We start from the raw sequence: 20,348 nt of genomic DNA on the forward strand, positions 1-20,348 counted from the left end.
ATACAAGTAGCGACATAATGTGGCTGTGCAGGAGCTTATTACGGAGACTGTAACCACCATGTCGCCCTAACAGTTATTTTCATGTAGTCAGGCGAGGGAGAGAGAAATTACGGACATGACCATAGGTTGACCCTGCTACATGTGTACGCTCGACACAAATTATGACTCATTAAGTGTGGTGAGGTGCGTGATTGGCATGACCTCCGACCCCAGGACGTCAGCTGTGCCCATCCTCCGCTCTGCCCCGCTTTTGACAGCCACCAGTCTGACAGGGCTAGCATCGGTGCCGGCTAATTAATGCACCACTTCAGAGACCCTTTCATTTATGGCTTCTGAAAGGCATTATTAAATTAATTAAACCACCAAGAGTTAGTCATTATGAAATCAGGAGGTTTACATGGATGACAGCGTTTATGAATTAAACATCCCCAAAGTTCCTCGCAGGAGATACCCCGAGCTGCGTGTGGGTACCTAGCACGACAGATGTTTGCCCCCCTCCTCCTCCACCCCCCCTTCCCCAAGCTAACCTGTATTGCAAGCGATTTAGGTCTCATTTGGGGGTTTGAAAACTGAAAGCAGGAGAGAAAGAGGTTCAGGATAGCTAATGAGCAGAGAAAGAGAGGGGAAAAGGAGGTCACTCGCTCTGTTCATCTGTAGACAGTGCAGATGGTTCTGTTTTATACAATACAACAATGGCGTACATCAATTTGTTGATCGCTAATAGATAGCTGCTCTCAGAAGACTTGCAGACTGGGATCAGTTGTCTGTGGGTTTTAGCTGAGAACTCTACATTTATAGCCTGGAAACATTTAGCGAAGCTGTGTGCTGTTTTTAACTCATCATGTGATGTGAAAACTACAAATGGTTCACGAGATAAATCCCATAAACTTGGGCTTAGCTGGAGAGCAGAGGGCAGAGATGAGTAGCTCACTCAGGAGCCTTGACGATAGACTCCTTTTCATCTGCGGACTGAGATTCACAGATTATCTCAAGAGGCTCTCTATCTCTGTCCTCGTCTCTATTTCTCTTTTTCTGTTTCTCCACCCCTCCCTCTCTCGCCCCTCGATTCAGGAAGTTTGCCAGCTACTGTCTTTGTTTACAATGCCAAGGGAAAATGTCAGAGCCGTTGAGAAAAATATCCTTAGAATCTTTTTTCATCTTCTTAATCTAACAGTTTACTGAACTTGATAAGTGTCCTATCAACATGCTAATCAAATTACTTCGGAACCAAAATTGACAGTTTTCATTAATTATACAAGATTATTCTAATTGCAATTCAAATTTATTCATTCCGAACAGAAGGTATTCAGTAATATTTTACAAAATTTGCATATTAAATGGAGGGAGTTGTGCATTATGCATGGTAATGTATGCAGAGTTTCTTATTTTTAACTTCACGGCCATATGTGGTGTCGTTGTAGGAGCAGGTGAAAAGTCTAAGTGTGTTTAATTTGCTTGACAAACATTCGGCTGGAGCTTGTCAAGGGGAGTATTGTGAATGCCAATCTTTATTCCCTCTTTATTGATTACCCCAAACTCTAAACATCTGGAGGTAAATGGCACTGAGAGAGATGAAGTGAATCATGGGATTAGTACCTTCAATGACTGAATCACTATCAATTACTTCAATAGCATAATTCAAGTGCAGAGCATAAAAGCCACAGCACCTTGGTTTGAGCCAGGATTAATATTGCAATTTAACGTAACAATGGAGGCATGGGAATGATATGGATGGCGTCCAAATTTTTCACATTGATGTCATACAGCTAATGCCGTTATCTAAATACCGAATGTATTTAATTCCTAATTTAGGCTTTGTTTGTAAAATGAAAAGGCTGAACGCATTAGGCACATGTTTTAAAAGGTAATGGATTCTGTGAGTAAAACAACCTTATTTATTCACTGAGACGCAAAACCCCCAATTTGCTCTTTGTTTTTATTTCCTAGAGCGGGCAGTGAAGTGCAAACAGCTTACTGGGAAGCTGTTTACTACTGTATATGACAAAGGCTGTGCATGCATGCGTGTGCGTGCACGTCCAAGTGTGTGTATGTGTGTGTTTATAGGGAAGGGGGCTGCTCTTCCAGCTCCACAGGCAAGGTCTTGTGTTGTAATGTAAGCGTAATAATTATCAAACAGCATCAGGGGCTCTGGGTACGGGCTTTAACAGGGGGAGCATGTTTGATATGTAGAATCAGCCCATAGTGCATCCATAGAGGGTGACTAAATCGCACGGTTCATGGATCACATTAGTATTGCTCTGCATCCACACTCGCACTATAGGTGATTTCCATTTAGACACACATTTCCACATGAAGATAAATATGACTTGAATCGTAATTTCCCTGAAGTAAATATAATACAAATACAACATAATACAGTGTCAGGCCAGGCAGGCTAATAGATTACTAGCGTGTTTTCCATTTGTATGGTAAGTGGTGAACCTGGGTGGTGGTCTGGCGAGTAACAAATTGAATGTTTAATCCATCTCAGTGCAGATTGAGGGTATCAGAAAGATCGGTAGTCGTATGAGTTCTCTTGTGACTGCTAGTATATGAGATGTTTTTACTCTTCAGGGGTTTGGGGAATGTTGTTGGATTAACAAGAGGTGCAAAGTGGTAGATAAATGCAATTTCTTATCTTTTCTCAAGTCGGCTGTTATTTTTCAAATAGGTATTTGGATTTGACGTGCGGTATTTCCAGTCACTGAGTGGTGTAATCTCTGATTTTCTATTACTAGAACAACTGTTTCAGGTGCATACTCAGGGATACTTAAGTGTAGTAATTCATAGTATTAATTTTAACATGTAACATCAGGATGTTATCGCGACTCTCCCTCCTTAGTAACGTATTTGTCGGGGCTTCTCCTCTTTTCTAGACAGCATATTTAAGTGAGAGATCATTGTATAGGACCCGTGACAAATCTGCAATAGATATGCCTCCGTAATGGAACCAAACATTCTCTAAGTACATATTTAATACTTTAATAATGTTTGCTTTGGCATTTTGTAGAAGCAAGATTAGCGTCAACCGCACAGCATCTCATATAAAGTGTGACAAATTGATATTTTTATATAGCGTAATCTGTTTACTATGATGTTTATGCGAGGAATTATTACAAACTAATTAAAGAAATCACTTTGATATAATTAGTCAGATTTCAGGAAGCTCATTAGTAGTAATTTGCATGAAAAATAAGCCCTGTAGTGGTGCTCAGACCCAGCTATTCGATCTGTGTTTTATCTGGTTACACATCAACCCCCATTGTTTGTTGTTTGAGGCGCTCTGAAGTGGCCCACAATATTTTCAGTCGTTGCCCTGAGAAGCGGTGGGGTATCTTTCACAGATTCCTCCCCTAAAGCAAGTCAACCTGTATGTGAAGCAGACACACGCCTCTGTGTCCATAAGGCAGGAGGAGTGAGAGGCAAAACACTGTCTATTTATCTGTCAGGTTCCTGACAAAGACTGAGCTGACAAGTAAGGGTTTCCCTCCGCAGAGCAGGGGCTTTGTTCACCGTACTACATGCCCAGTCTATGCCCAGAGACTCATGTTATTTGCAAATCACATTCTTGAAAACTCCAAACGGGGCGAGACATGCAACGCTACGGGTTTGTCAGCTGCCTTCACAACAGCTAGCTGTATCGCTAACAGTGTGCGGTTCGGTACGGAAGCGCTTTCTCTTAGCATTTGCCGTGCTGTCACTTTTTTCCAACACATGCGATGTGTGTCTTCATGCTTGGGGTCTCTCCTCCCTCAGAGGGTTGCCATCTTCCCTTTGGACTGACAAATAAAACGCCCACACTCCCGCTGAAAATAAAAAAAGGGGGGGGGGGGAGAAAAAGATACTCCTGGAATTACATCATTCTCTGCTGGAGCAAATCTAACACAAATTGATGTAGATGTATTATATTCTTATTCTTAGATTGAAGAGATGATTTAAGATAGAGAGCTTATTTTAAATGCTTTTTTAACTCAATACCCCCATCTTTGGCAGAGGGGCTCTAAATGCTGTACAAAAACAGGACCTGTTTATTCTCTATACCCTTTTCCCACCATGGACGAAATCCTTCCCTAAACATCCGCACAGAGGAGCACTTGTGTGGCGCTGATTGTCACAGACCTACCTGGCCTCCCTCTCACAAAAGCTAAGGTATCATTAGCTAGACTCACACAATGGCCATTCAACCAAGCCACTGCGCTCCTCAGGACTGGGGACACTGTTATTTTTTGTCTCAGAATTATAAAGACAGAGTTTTGCAGGAAACCTGACAGACAAAACCCTTTAGAGGTAAATGCTCCAGGCGGCTTTTGGGTTTAATTCTTTTCCATTAGCATTTTGCCCCCCCCCCCCCTCCCTCTTGCTCACACACAAAGACCATATTTACAGGGTCAAAAGTAAAGGCTGTGAGTCTCTGGAGGCTGCTTTTTGTGTAGATCTCTACTATGTATTGACAACACTTTGTGCTTTCAGATTCATTCCCTGCTAATATATTTTAAAGGAGCAGTTGAATAGTTAACAAATACTCTCAACAGAACACATTTGTCAGTGCTGAGAAAGACTTTGTAACACAAAATAAACAATTGCAACAAATCCAACATGCTTGTTCAGTCTTAAGCATATTGAAAGTTATTAACCCACAATGCAGTGCTTTATATAATATAACAGTTATATTGTCAACAAAACAACTGCCATGCTAAGGGTTCATATGTGCTACCTTTGTGTGTGTGTGTGCTGGAGTATATGTGTGCTTACGTGTGGCACACATTCACTTACCCTTGTGTGTGCATGTGTGTGTGCGTGTATGTGTATTGTGGTGTGACTCCATGTGTTGTGATTCATTCCAGGGCAGTTTTAGTCCTTATAAAATATCATTTTGGTTGTGCAGGGCCCTGTAATTGCCATCTCTCACCCTGTAATTATTTATACCTCGCACAGACTGACAAAGCTTTGCCATACGGCCCCAGATGAATCAGAAAGCAGCCATCTCTGCTGCCAACAGCACTGGGCTTTCACACAAATATGGCAGCCACGTCTCTCTGCCTGGCCTCTCTTAATTTGACTTTTCTTTTTCCCCCCTGCCTTTGTCCTAGGTGCACAGAAAGGTTACCTGTTAGCTTTAAGCCCGACCCGCTCTCTGTCTCTCTGTCTCTATCCCCCCTGCCTACATGACAGTCCACAGTGGGTGTTTTTTTTCTTCTGAGGACACGTTAATGTGGCTGAGATGTCAAAGTGGCTGCCTCATGTTTTATGATGACTGAACCAGTCCTGACAAGCCACTTTGGATGTATGTATTATACATTAGTATAATACGATGTAGAAATACACTCGCATACGCTTGAGCATGCATGGACAGATAGCAAACCCACTGACTCAACGACCTATATCCAACACTGGACACACACATGGACACACACACACACACACACACACAAGCATGCAAATAAGCCCCCACTGGCCCTGCAGGATCCAGCATGGCTGTCGGTAAACGGTCAAAGCCCCCCTGCTGGCCTCGCCTGTACAGCTGCGTTCCTCTGCGTCCCTCTGCGTCCCGCCTGGGTCTGATCAGTCCAAGGTGCCACAGGAGAGAGACGGCACTGTATGGCTCTCATTGTAGACCAGCTCTGGAGCTCTCGTCCAACACCCTAAATACAACTATTCACCCAAGCCAGCTCCTCCAACATATGCTTATCTTCCATCTCACTGGAGCAGGAAGGTGCTGACTGGTATTTCCTCAAGGCCCCCCGAGCTCCAACGCTGACCAGTAATCAAAACTCAACATTTCTCCTCCTGCGCAAAAATAACCTGGAGATACCTCTGTGCTGTCCAGCTGGCGAGCTGAGTAAATACTCCTGCATTGTCGGTGATTATTTTTGAAAAGTCAGCAACCTCATGGCTGTCAGAGTCATTATGAGTAATCAGCATCACACAGGTTTTTATGGTGATTCAATAATGTTTGAGAATTCCAGTGTGGATTTGGATGATGTTGGCTCTGTTGCAGCAACCAGTGTTTGATTCCTTCGCAAGACAAACAACGCAGAATTATTTATGTGTTGCGTCTTATTATATTGTGTTCAAAGTCCTGGTAGAGAAAAGGGCGAATTCAGAGTAAAACAAAGAACAGCGTGCATCAGTACACAGCCTCAGCGGTATCTTGATGTGCAGGGCTGGGAGAGGCAGAGAGAAAGCTCGGGGCTAAACATGCAGTATGTGGCAGTGGAGGAGCTAAAGCTGCATAAAGCACACAGCCTTAGTCCACTGTTAGCAAGTGATGGATAGTTAGCAGGAGCTCCGAGTCTTCGTCTAATCTGTTACAGTAAACCTGTGCCAAAGCCTGAGGGAATCAGTGGGGGCCCCTGCTAGGAGTGGGTTTGACGTGAAACCATTTGTGAAGAGGAGCGATTCTCTTAAGTAAGAACTAACAGTGTCCAGAGAGAGAGAGAGAGAGAGAGAGAGGAGAGAGAGAGAGAGAGAGAGAGAGAGAGAGTGAGACAGGAGTGGAGGAGAATGAGTGAGAGTACGAGGGAGTGAGAGAAGGAGGAAGAGATACCATAATGAGTCCTGTAGCCATGGAGTAAATGAAGAGGGATTGACAGAGTGAGGGATCCTCAAGTGAAATAATGTCAATGCCACTCTACCCATTAGAGAGAAAGAGGGGAAGGGGGGCTGGAGGGAGGAGAGGGTAAAGAGGGATGAAATGGAGGGAACACGGCTACATGTGAGGGTGCAGAGGAAGCACATAAATTATTTGTGACACCCACGCAACACACAGACACAGCACTAACAAAAATATGAAATATGAAACGACAAAATGAACTGACAATAGCAGCTGGGAAAAATAAAGAAATGAAAACAACAGAAAAAAGAATAAAGGCTGTGGAAATACCCAATAAATTCTCCAAGACGTGAGCAATAATAATCACAGTGACATCTGCCTTGCTGCTCTCAGAGGAGATGGGCCGAAGCTGAGAGTGGAAGGGGTTAATCTCCCAAACCCAATAAGGTTGTATAGCCAGGCACTTGTTCCCTGATAAAGAAGTGATAGGATCTGTGGGTCCGGTCCCTCGGCGCTTGTACAGGGGTAGAGCAAATATTGTTAATGTGCTGTGGTTTACTTCAGCTAAGGCGAGAAAAACAGCTCTGCTTGACGAGAGAAGACAGCGGCGAACCAGGACACGGCAGAAAACGACCATGCTGCTTGGCGCGGCTCAGCTCGGCCTCCCGGGGACTTATCCTGCATGTATATACATCCCAGAACACTCAGTAGCATAAATAAGTGTTGGGGGGAGATTAAGATCTATAAGTGTCTCTATTTCTCATTTTACCTGCTCCGCCTTGTCACAACAGGGATCTGAATGCAGTTCAGTGGAGTGCCTAATAACTGGAGCAGTAGGTAGGGAGGCAGGAGGCTTGACATTAAGACCCTGGCGTTTTGGAATCCGATATTCTATTGACCCGTGTACTACTATCTCAGCGTAGAGATCTGGTGTCAGCAGATTGTAGTCTGGTGTTGGGAGCCGTTTTCTTACAGGGCTCCTGTAACAGGGGCCCATTGAGTCTGGGAGGCAGCTGGGGCCTGATGGGCTGGAGCTGGGTGGTGATCGATACTCACCGCCCCGCAACGGATGACCTCACTGTCATGGCTGCCGGCTGTGGACACTGCATGCTAGTCATTAGTGCTGGGGCACCAATCAGGAGCTTAGAGTTGTCAATACCTGACTCTTGAAGATACTGTGGCCATCTGTCAGTGTATTGTGTAACAAATACAGGGAGGCTCTTTTGCACAATAAGAACAAGGTGTACTATTGAAGGAAAATAAATATACTTTTGTTTCTATAATTTAAAAACCCAGTGAAGGAGATAAACTCTAACAGCTCAGGATGAGCTCTAATTTTCTTCAGGTCATTAAAATAGTACAAATCTGGAAATGAATGAAGAAAAGCAGCCTCTCCACTGTGGACGCAGCCTTCTTAATAATACAGCATTATCCTTATTTGCCCTCTTCACTCAAATCAAAGGGATGGACATTTATGCATGAGTGACATCAACCCTGCAATTAAGTTGGCCATTTAAATGAGAGAAGGCCTTCCTCACCTCGCCTGTTTGTTTTTTTCCCCTCTCTCTTCTCTTTTTTTTTTTTCCCTATTCCCCTCACTGTTTGATGATGGGAGAGGGTGAGCTAGAATTAGGGCGCTGGGTCTTCCTTTGAGTGTCAGCCTAAAATGATCAGAGTAAAGATAAGAGGGTCTAGCAGCCCTCAAATCAGTCAAAGTGCCAAAGTCGGCCTTTTTCTCCTCAATTACCGGGTCTGTGAAGCCAGGGAGTGGAAGGCGCCGAGCCTGCTGCATTACTAAAGAGACAATCTATTTCCCCTTTGACCAGAGGGAGAGAAATCATTATGGCATGATTAGTAGCTTCGGCAGTGGGCGAGCATGGAGGTACTACAGGAGAGTTGTATTAATTGCCTCAGACCGAGGCATGAGCGGGATTGTTTTAACGTTGATTTGTGGACCTGTATGACTGGCTGTCGGAGATAAAAGCGGATGTCAGGTCTTAGTTATACTGGCAGACTTCGGGCAGAGAGCGAGAGAGAGAGATGGGGTTGATGTCAAAATGAGCTTCCATAGCCGCCCTGGAAGTCTTTCTCTATATTCCTGTCGATGTCTTCCTCTTTGTCTTTCTTCACACTTCATAGTTTTCCTTTACGCCTCCCACTATCCCTCCCTCTGCTCCCCCCTCTCTCCCCTCAGATGGACTCCACCCCACCCCTTCCCACATACACTCCCTCTCTCTCTCTCTCTCTCTCTCTTCTCTCTCTCTCCTCCAACTGATAGCTGCCTCGGCCGATTATTTCATCCAGTGCGGTCCACTGAGAGCCTCCTCTCCCGGCTTTGGAAGAGCTTTAATTAGCCATGTTAATATCCCCTTCATTGGCCTTAATATCACTCAACACCTTCCTCCATCTCAGCGGCCACCAGGGTCCCCCTGTCCTGTCAGAACAGCTGATTATTGAGAAGGATAGCTTTAATCAAACCTAATTGCAGTTCATTCTTTCTCTCTATCCCCCTTTGCCCTCCATTGCCAACATCTAATGGCAGCGACGACTTGATATCCCATTAAAAAACAATTAAACAAGCTCCTTTTGTCTCCGTGCGTGCCAAAACACCAGCACAAACTTCTGTAGATATTTAAGAAGTAAAAGAGAGAGAGAGGGGCCTTGTCTTAATTGCTCCCCTTTTCACCAAGGACCAATTTGCGCTGCGCTCATGGAGAATCTTAACCAACTCAAATGTAATGGATGCTATAGCACTGCTTCTGCCGTGGACTATGAAAATTAAGCTTATCTTTTTAGCAGAGAAATTGTGCTTAATTGCCTTCATAACAGTAAACATAAAGGAGCTTCTTTATGATAGCGTGGGCACTCCATTCCTTGTGGTTATTGTTTCTTAACTTTTGCTTTTGCTGGAGTAGAAACAGTGTGTAAAAGCATTAAAGTATCCAAGAAAAGAGACAAGACTAACTCTGAGAGTAATGTGTTTCTTTTATGAAGTCAACGCATTGCCTAGGAAATGTATTCTATCTCTTGCTCCGACATAAATTGTCTACCAACGGGGGGAATGCATGCACATGCACACACACACACACACACATGCACACTCAGACACAGAGCGTGTAGAGGTGCATGCACGTACTGCAACACACACTTGCTTTACCCAATCTGTATGAGAGGCGACAGACAAATAAAAGTCGTATTTCAGGTCTGCTTTCCGCAGATGTCTGCTGCTCTACATTATGACTCTTTGGGGAAATAAAAACAGGGTCAGGGAATTAGAGTACATAATGGTCATTTTGATGATCAGCCAACAGATGCAACCCGAAAACACAGGTGAACACAATCAAGGGAAATGCACTAATGACAAGTCAGGTTTTTTATGGCCTCGGCCACACACCGACAGGCAATCAGCATTCTGGCATGGGTTAAAACGTCTTTTATTGATGTCCAAGCCAAAGCTCCTTGGATGTGGAGTGAAAATATTTTCTCACCTCTCCTCTCCCTCCTGGGCCTTCAGTAGAGCACAAGGTACAGGAGTCTATCGAAGAACGCTTCTAAATGACCAGTGCATGTGTTAATGTGGCCAGGGTTAGAAGGGTCATTTCAGACTCTGATTTATGGCCTGGCTGGGATCCCACTGGGCGAGCGAGAAGTCTTAAGTGTTGTGACAGCGTCCTCGCAGGCCACACAAGCCACCGTATTTAGCTGAATGAAAAGGCCGTGCAATCTATGGTGCAATCTATGGTAATCCGATGAGCCGCCGTGATTCTGTGAGCAGAGGTAGTATTACAATGGAAACCACAGTATTGCATATAGTAATGCCAGTGCAATGTGATGAAAAATAAATATCTCGGCGCACTATTTATAATGAGTCGAGAAAGCAAAAGGCGCAATCAGTCATGATTCTGTGGGGAGAATTTGCAAAAACAAGTCAATTTCATTGTTTATTCTGTGTGGTTGTGTTACATTTTACACAATAGGCAACATCTGATACTTTTTTTCTCCCTGGCCTTGTTGTTAATCTTCCTCCTTTCTAGATCTTTTGTTGCGTATGATATTCGGATCTCAATACGCAGCTTTGTCAATAAAATTTCTGCGAGATTCTTCCGAGGAAAAAGCAGGAGGCTCACAAAACTAACAAGCCCAGATCTCACTCAGACGTGACATTTGTTCAGAGACGATTAGCCAGGTTGTAATTTGTGGCATAATTGCCTCACCCACCCACAAGTGCATGGGTGTGTGTATGCGTTATGCTTGTGTGTGTCTCTGTGTGTGTGTGTGTGTGTGTGTGTGTGTGTGTGTGGGGCATACGGTGGTCCCAGGAGTGTCCGCCTAATTGCCTGACAGGACTATAAGTTTTGTGGCGCGCTCTCACCTTGTTAGGTCCTTTATCCCTGATGCTCTTCAAACAAGACCTGGTCACAGGTGGGCCTCATTTGCTTCCCTATTGAACAGGAGAACTTTAATTGCACAGGGGGTGTCCTGGGATTAAAGAGGTGGGTGGAATATCAAGTGACTTCCTGTATGTTAGTGGCAGATGGGTGTTGGGAAAGACCCGTGAACTCAGGTGAGCGGAGGAGATGACAAAGAGACTGATGCTCTTGATCTGAAGGGAATGATGAATACTCCAAACAGTGATAACACAACGTCCTGTCTGTATCTGACTGGCTGGATGAATGGATCAGATGTTGCAGTGTTTGATAGTCTCACTTAAATAATCCACAACTTTGTCATTTAGCTTCAAAGGTGTAACTCATCCCTTCCTCTTCTGTTTTGTCCTCTCTTCCAGATTCTTCTTAAAGTTCTTCCTCAAGTGCAATCAGAACTGTCTGAAGAATGCAGGGAATCCACGAGACATGCGCAGATTCCAGGTGACTGAAAATCTATTTTACACATATGCTCTGTCTATTTCTGTCTCACACTGTCTCGCTCTCCTTTTTGCAGACACATGCAGGTGTTGCAAAAGCACAGCTACACCGCACTAAGTCACATCGACAGACTCTTACATATGAATACAATTCTATTATTGGCACTGAAGGAGGCAAAACCAGGGGAAAAAGAGAGAGAGAGAGAGAGAGAGAGAGAGAGAGAGAGAGAGAGAGAGAGGATTTTGTGTCCTGTGCGCCCTGGACAGAATATTTATTAGGGAATACCATCTGACACAAATAAGGATAGAGGATTTAAGAGTGCCATCAATTGTGTCCCTGACAGCTTTCTGAGCCTCAGCGCAGAGGGGAGGACGATCCAACCACATGTAACAACAGTGTTAACTCAGGATCTGTCTGGCAGCGGAAACGCATACTTTCTTATACACGCATATGCACTGACACACACACACAGGCACACACTCACACACATTTGGATGCATGCCTATAAATGCTAGGAGTGCATATATTTGCTTTCTCTACATCCCTCTCCTGTTATTACCCACATATGCATACACTTAAACTCACACATATGCAGCTCTCTGTTTGGCCAATGAAAACCATCTTAAGCCATCTGAAAACCATCATTACTGCAGGCTGACAAAAGCGCTGCGATTTACACTAAAAGGACATGACCGTCAAGCACTTTTTTACTGCTTCTTTTAACCCTCTCGCTTCTAATGTGTCAGCTAGTTGAGCCTTGAAATTATTGACACCTCACCCCCCCCTGCACACACACATACACCCACCCACCTTGCTGATCCATTTATCCAAGCATCCATCCATTCTACTCAGACGTTCTCACCACAAGAAGCCCACCAGGTCAAGGTGAGAGAGTGAGAGTTTAGTGTGATTTGTCCTATCAGGATAGCGACAAACTACAGGAGGGCTGCCATCACTGACAAACTGCTTGTGATAGACACACACATGCACCAGCATCCTGCAGGAGGGAGCCCAGACATGAAACAGACAAGACAGGGTGTCCCCTCCTGATGTCACCACCATCAGACCTCCCCTGCCTACTGAAATCTTCCCTCAGGGTGAATGTGGACTGATGCATGACAGCCACCGAGGGCTTTCACCTTTTACTCCTGTGAATCAAAAGAAATGCAAGAGCTAAGTTGCAGCAAAAGTGAAATGCAAACATTATGTGGAAAACGACAGGGTTTAGGATATTTTACTGCTGCTGATCATCTCTTGTCTGCAGGCCAACTGTTTGCATGCCATTTTCCCCCCCTAAATAGTTTCCCCAGATGCTCCTGCATAGGTGTTTCTCTGGCCAAAGTTGTGTATTCTGCATGCCTTCCACTCCACTTATTACCCCCAAAAACCAGCTGGAGGCCAGAGAGGGCCCAATCCATCATCCTCAGCTTGGCCCAGCTCTGAACCTGCTTACAAGAATGGAGCTCTTTCACTTCCCCTCTCTCTCTCCGCTCCTCTACACCCCCCCCCTTCCCAAACCAACCAGAAAAAAAAAAAAAAAAGAAAAAGCACCCCCCTAAATTCCACTGCTGCACCGAGGTCACACACCGGCGAAAGCAAACCTGAGAGGGGCTCTCTGTTTCCGGCTCAGAAACACTCTGGCCCATTCACACACGTCTCACTGTTTGGAGATGTGGTAGTCAAAAAAACAACAACAAAAATAAGCATTATGAAATATGGAGTGTGGCCTGGAATCTGATCTGGGTAAAATGTTTGCTGAGTGATGGGATGGAGCACGGTTCAGTTGCTAATGACTCCAGTAATATTTTAAAAGGGAGGCCTTCCACCCTCAAATAGATGGACAAGCTGATCAATAATTCTGAGCTGGGGGCGATGATGACAGTCGGTGGAGTGGGTGAACGGAAATGGTATTTTAGTGATTGAAAAGTCAATTAGCTGTACACAAGTGCAAGATGCTAAAAAGCAAACACAAAATGGCAGAGAAGCAGGGTAACTGTAATGTGATATGTCCAAAGAGAACAAGCTTCAGGAGGTTTGACGGTAGAGATCAATAGAGCTCATACATGTACCTGAACACAACACAAACATGTGAAGTATTCATGTATCTCCTGTAACCAAAACTCAGTGACAGTGTCTCTCCCTTCTTACTGTGAACTTACTGTTAACTAAACTACACGTTTCCCCTTCACTCCTGCTGCAGGTTGTCGTATCGACGACCGTCAACGTGGACGGCCACGTCTTGGCTGTCTCCGACAACATGTTCGTACACAACAATTCCAAGCACGGGCGAAGGGCTCGCAGACTCGACCCTTCAGAAGGTACGCCTCCTTATCTGGAGAATGGTAGGCACATTTTTACATCTTATGATTTGCTACGCTCCTTTTTTTTTTAAACTCCTCTGAGTTTCTTCAAGACATCCTGCCATTTTTTCCCTCTTTTTTTTTTTTACAAATCACAAGTAGTTGCTTGTAGTTTTCTTGGAAATCTTTTTTTCCTCCACCATTTTCATTTCAACTTTTTTTGCTTTTTGCCTCGCTCATACCTGTTGTTGCTTTGACTGGAAATGCAACGCATCACTTTCAATATCACAAAGATTGGATGTTTTTAAACTCAGCCTCAGCTCTGATTTTTTTTAACACTACTTCCAGTCTCCTAATGCACCTACATTTGTCCTAAAAGCCAATGTGAAACATGATCAAATTGCTTAAGAATTTGGCTGTGAGGTCAATTTCCTGTCATTGGGTTCTGCAGATTTAGCTGTGAGAGAGCTGAAACAGGGGGAGGAAGGAGAGAGAAAGGAGGGGGTGGAGGGTTGATGGTGTGTGTGTGTGAGTGTGGAGAGAGAGAGAGAGGGGGGGCGGCCTATGAGAAAAACAGAACTTACTGTTTTTCTTCCAACTGATTCCATATGATAGACTGATTGCCTGCACAGCCAAAAGAGAGAAGAGAAGGACCACCAAACCATGGGAAATTTCAAAAAGTAAAACGCACTAAACATAACCTCCTGACCCGCGTGGCCTCCACTGGCAGATGGGAGCACACACAGCTGAAAGATTGTAAGAAAAAAAAGCTGAACAGAACTGACTTGGGCCAATTGTGCAAATTGCTTATCTTCAGATTTCAAGAGCCAATTATGGCTGGGCAAACAGTTTATATACACCACTGACTAAAACAAGCTTCTCTACACATTAATGGGCATTAATGGTTCTATCACCAAAAGCAAATGTAATGTTTAATACAACAACCACTAATAAAAAAAAAAGACTAGACAATTAATATATCTCTGTGCTCTCCAGTCCTAGTGGGGGAAAAAGCTAATCTATTTGTTTTTGTCTTTATTAATGACTCCTCTACTGGAGAACAAAATCAAATAATTAAAGTCCTGCCCGGAGCACCAAAGTCATTATGTTCGCTGACGTTCTGTTTGTGTGTTTCACGTTTATGACACGATAGGTGTGGATCGCCTAGCAACCAGTTTCTTAATGAGGGGAGCAATTAAAGAGGTTGAGCCCTCGCCTCCATGTTCCCCAGCTCCCTTGGGACCCTCTGTGTTGTGTGTATTGTGTGTGTATATATGTATGTATGTGTGTGTATGTGTGTGTGTGCGCCTGTGTTCTTTACAGGTTGCCCCAGCCCATCCTTTTCTTCCTCTCTTCACCACACTCTTCAAAGCAGCAGAGTGACGCCCCGTAAAGCAAGAAAGAGAAGCCATTGTCAACCGCCCAGTTGAACATGTCTTTGTCTAATAACTTTAATACACCTTCTCTCTGCTCAGCCGCGTGCGCTCACACAGAAGTTGAGATCTATTTTTTCCTCCACTCCCTCCCTCCCTCCCGTCCTCCCTCGCAGGCTCAGCTCCATAACAAACTAATTTAACATGCATCAGCAGCGATCGCTCGCTTTGTTTGAGTCACCTTTAACAAACAGAGATGTGACACATAAGAAAAGGAAAACAGGTCATAAAATGTAATTCAAGCCATGTCCTCCATCGTGCTCTGACAACTAGCAGGCAGACAGACAGCGTGCTTTAAATTAGCAACACATTCTTCTTCTTCTGGAGTTCACCGGGCGAGAAGCCTCAGATATGTGACTGAAACAGAGAGCCATCCTTCTGCACTTGCACCGACTGCCTCGCATTGATCAAGAGGTGCTGCCCCCTATTGGCACAAGCACGGGATAGCCTGTGGATGACAGACTGAATCTCCCCCATGTGACATTTTTGTTCACTTGTGTGTACTGTCACACAACAAGCATATTATGCATTCAGACACGAACGTGCTTTGTGGCTGCCTGTCACTCAAACATGTATAGATTCAGGCTCAAAGGTGCATAAACATGCTCACAAATAGCCCCGTCTTTCACACACACATACAGCAGCCTCACCCCCCACACATGCAGACACACACGAACAGCACAGAACTAACACACACACACGTTCCTCAGCTCAGTTCCACCATTATAGAGCCCCAGACAATATAGGAGACTCAGCATAGAGCCTGCAGCGCCTGCCTCATTTGCATGCCAAGTGGCTGTAATGCTGTTAGGGTTTATGCAATAAAGACAAGTGAATCCAGACTGCTGGGCCTAAGAGGAAGAAAAAGGGAGAAAAAGAAGGAAAGGGAGGAGGAAAGGAGAGGAGGGAAGGAGAGAGTATGAGAGAGAGAGGTTAAGAGTGAGCGGGAGGCAGAGGAGAGAGAGAGAGAGAGAGAGAGAGAGAAAGCGAGAGAGGGAGAGTCAAAGGGAACAGATGGCCCAGGGAGAGGTAAAAGGTATAATCCCATCAGCTGCACTATCAACCGACCATCTGGACATCCCACAGCACAATTACAACACATTTCAGCAGGCAGAACAAAGGACGGCTTCACGGGGCCACATCAGACCTGTTTGAGTGTCACAATACTAGAGCTGGGACCTCCTCTGCTCAGATCTCGGATCAGTTTTGACGTCGTCTCCGGCTAACCCTAGGCAGAGAGGGAAAAGATTAGGATGGATCACAGATCAGCTGCAGGGGGGGTCATTTCACAGGGAAGTAGATCTCCAAATAAAGTCAAGCACACAAACTAAAGAGATAAGGCACCAAAATACAAACCAAAACAAGCCATGACATATTCAATTTCAACCAAATATCCTCTTCTGTTGGCCAAAGTTTGCCAAGACTTAGTGATGCAACACTCAGAGCGGCAGGCCGGCTCTTTGCATCCTCATCCGTCCACTCCTCATGATGCCGATCATCTGCTGAGGGGGCATTGTGCGTGTCTGTCATCAGATCGCCTGCGCTGACTGTGTAATCCACTTCGCCACGGTCCCCATTCAGCACATGCTCCCCTCTCTGTCTGTGCATTGAGACATATGCAAATTTTTTAGGCAGAAGGGTGGACGGCTTAGGGCCTCAGTCGCTGCCTCTCCATGGGTCCTTCTGCGCGTGGGAGGGGGCGCTGGGATTTCCGAGGTGGTGCATGTGTGCGTGTGTGTGTGTTTGTGTGTGCCTGTCGTAGGTTTCAGGCTGCAGCTGCCCCCCAACAGTCGCCGTCACCATCAGGCCCTCTTCTTGCCTCCTCCTCCTCCTCCTACTCCTTTCCTGCCCCCCTACCTCCTCCTCCTCCTCCTCTCTCATCCCCAAAGTCAATTTGTTTACAGTAATTTTGAAGGGTGAATTATTTGCTGTAATCGTCCGCACTGATGAAGGTCAGGCCCTTAGAGGGGGCCCAGCATGCCCATGGAGGGTTGGTCCTCTTTCAGACGCTCCGCTTCGCAATTAAGGAAAGCAAATGTCACTCCTCCAGGCCTCACAAATGAAAATCTGTACGAGGTGATTAGCATGAAGTCAACAGCGCCTGTTAAAGTCAGATTCCCTGTAGTACCACAGTGTGTGTGTGTGCACTTTATGGGCAGCGAGAGAGAGCAAACATGACCTGAACAGACCCAACAGCAAAGCAAACAAAGGGAGATGTCTTGTCTGAGGTGATCCATACAACAATGGCTGCCTGTGATTTACTTACTGGATAGGGAGGATAATGGAGGTGCAGAAGTGAGCTTGTAGAGGAAAAAAAGGAACTTGCTGAAATAGTTGCACATATTTTCGAGGAGAGGGAAAACATGCACGATTCATAGTGTATTAAAAGATATTGATGGAAATAGATTAAATTTGATATTGCTACTTTATGGCTAGCTGTCATGCTATTTCTGTTGTAAACACGGTGTTGTGCTGAAAACCATATTAAGGTAATGCATCAAATGACAGTGGATGTGAGGCACCAGATCACTCAAATTAGATTATAATAACAACCCAGACTGTTGATGAATGGCAGAGCGACATCGCAGAAGTCATGCCAGATGAAAAGCATTGTAATAAACAATATGAAATGGATTGAATCGATCACAAAAAGAAAGAAAAAAACACAATCTGAATAATTCATGAGTACATTTGGCGTTATGAAACCTGATACTACACTCAGTGTGGCTGCACTGTACTGCATATGCAGAACAAAGGTAATGAAATAACATGAACCAGCAAAGCTTTAGCTTGTCATTTCCACTTTAACAGCCTGTATTCTTGACTCATTTAAGATGTGTTCAACTTTGAAATTTTACTGTACATGCAGGCTGCATGCTTAATCAATTCTGATAGCTACATTTGCCCTGACACATAATTTGCTCCATCAAATCATTTTCCTGGCGAGCCCAGCGTTTAGCCTTTGTGAAGTGGACCATTTGAAGGGTCTGCTTAACTACACCACTCCAGTGCGCTGATAAATGATTTTGATTCTCATGCCTTAAAGGACAAATCCATCATTTTTTTTTCTACTAGGGGGCAATTTCCATGATATGTCTTTGTGAGAGAGAGACATGTGGGGCTGAACATAGTAGAGGTGATTCAGAGATATGTCTGAGGAAAAGAGACATGGGCATGCATGCTGAAGCTTGGGTGCTGAATTTGCTCTTCTCTTTGTCTTGGATAAGCAGCCACCCCGTGCATCAAGGCTATCAGCCCAAGCGAGGGATGGACCACTGGTGGAGCCACTGTCATCATCATAGGGGACAACTTCTTTGATGGCCTACAAGTCGTGTTTGGCACCATGCTCGTATGGAGTGAGGTAGGATGAGGACTTTTACAGATTCGACTAATACTCTGTTGCATCTGTATGCATTTTATTTGTTGTGATGTTTTGATCATGTTTTGTCATTCCATAAACCGATACCAGCTCCAGTACCAAATAATTTACCAATACCAGTTTACAGCTAATGGTATCAATGTACCATTAAATACAAGAAGCCCTGTCATGTGTCATTCATTTCCTTAATTTCTGTTATTTTGATGATTCCTTCCATCACCTGCACTTTGTTATAGGGACTAACAGTGCTGTGCACAGGGAAACATGCAATTGGATTAGTTCAAGTACCATTAAGTATATTGGTTTGTCGAAACTTGTATTGGAATTGGGACATACCAATACCATCATCCAATAATGGTATTGGTATTTGGACACAACGGTATCATTATCCAATAGTGGTATGGTTGTTGGGACATTCCCATACCAGCATCCAATATTGGTATTGGTATTGGGACATTCTTTTACCATTTATCAATACTGGTATCAGTTTAAGGACATGCAAAACCATTACCAAATATTGGCATTGGTATAGGGGCATACCCATACAATAACCAATATTGGTATTGGGACATACGAATAACATTATCCAATAAATGTGAATGGATAAATTAGGTTTATTATGATAGTGTTAGTGAACTGATATGGGTATCAAGACATACTGGACTTACTGGTATCGGTATCAGGCCATGTCTATTATTATTATTTTTAGAAAAATCTATAAAAAATATTCAAACAAACTTTTTAGCCAGTAGTGAGGACAGATTTTCTTTTATTTTGGGGGTTTCATAATTTTTTTTCTCTGTATTGCAGCTGATAACTCCCCACGCCATCCGCGTCCAGACTCCACCTCGACACATCCCTGGTGTTGTGGAAGTCACGCTGTCCTACAAGTCCAAGCAGTTCTGCAAAGGTGCCCCCGGGAGATTTGTCTACACTGGTGAGTCCAAACCTTCTCTCCCTTACTTCCTCCTCTTTCTACAGTCTTCTCCTCTGCCTTCCCCTCCACACCTCCTCCCTCTGTCTGGATGGAGCCCTGAACCCCAAATCCAGGCGCTAATAATGAACTAACCAGTGCTCTGCTTGCTGAATGCTTAAAAATGTGTGAGATCTGCACTAGCTAGCGAAAAAAGGTGTTTCGTGGAGGGGGCACCTACAAGTGCAACTCGATCCCCCTCTGACCTGCCATCATACAAGGGCGATGCCAAGCTGTGTTAAACTCAAGCTGTCAGGATAACTCATTCTGCCGGTTCTTTTATACCCACCCTGTTGTGAGACGGATAATGCTTTCTGCTAATTTGCTGATTTTGTCAGGCAAAATGTGGTTTCATTTTTTATGAATCAGATTAGAAAGGCAATATCCAGGTTAAGTGCATGAGCGTGTCTGAAGTTATTCTCGTGTGTGTTCAGTATATGAATTCATCGGAGAGACAAGAGGAGTGTATGTGAGAGAGAAAGGAAGGGTGTGTGTGTGTGACACTATAAGTAAAGGATCTGATTATCTTGGCTAACAGAAGGAAGTGGTGGTCTTATCTGTCATCATTGGTGAGGAGACAGAGGTTGTGGAGGTCAGAGCCTGTCTGACCTGGAAGCCTCTGTCTGTTCTAACTCTGATGGGCAGAATGAAACGAAGAGCGGGTGGGTGTCAAAGCACTCCCTCCCACCCCTCCTTGAGCACCCCGAGGCCTCCAGCAGCACAGCCCTGGCCTTGAGCGCAGCAGAATTGCAAAGTGGGCCCCCCCCCTCGACATCCAGACCCCTCCATCCTGGGGCAGCTGTTTCTCATCAAACCCCCTCCAACCTCCTCCCTCCTTCTTTCTC

The 20,348-nt window shown here is 44.6% G+C and overlaps 1 protein-coding gene across 4 annotated transcripts in view; it reads left to right on the plus strand.

Annotated features, from left to right (window-relative positions):
- Positions 1-20,348, plus strand: part of LOC117811060 (transcription factor COE3) — a 69,118-nt gene that overhangs the window by 28,418 nt on the left and 20,352 nt on the right. For 2 of the 4 annotated variants that reach the window (XM_034681088.1, XM_034681085.1), the window contains exons 7-10: positions 11,340-11,421; positions 13,619-13,736; positions 18,379-18,512; positions 19,341-19,467. In XM_034681088.1, coding sequence (XP_034536979.1) covers positions 11,340-11,421; positions 13,619-13,736; positions 18,379-18,512; positions 19,341-19,467 — 461 coding nt within the window. The remainder of the gene's footprint in view (positions 1-11,339; positions 11,422-13,618; positions 13,737-18,378; positions 18,513-19,340; positions 19,468-20,348) is intronic. The other 2 variants (XM_034681086.1, XM_034681087.1) reach the window with 1 other exon arrangement.

Source organism: Notolabrus celidotus, chromosome 4 (genome assembly GCF_009762535.1).
Source record: "Notolabrus celidotus isolate fNotCel1 chromosome 4, fNotCel1.pri, whole genome shotgun sequence".
NCBI classification, from domain to species: Eukaryota; Metazoa; Chordata; class Actinopteri; order Labriformes; family Labridae; genus Notolabrus; species Notolabrus celidotus.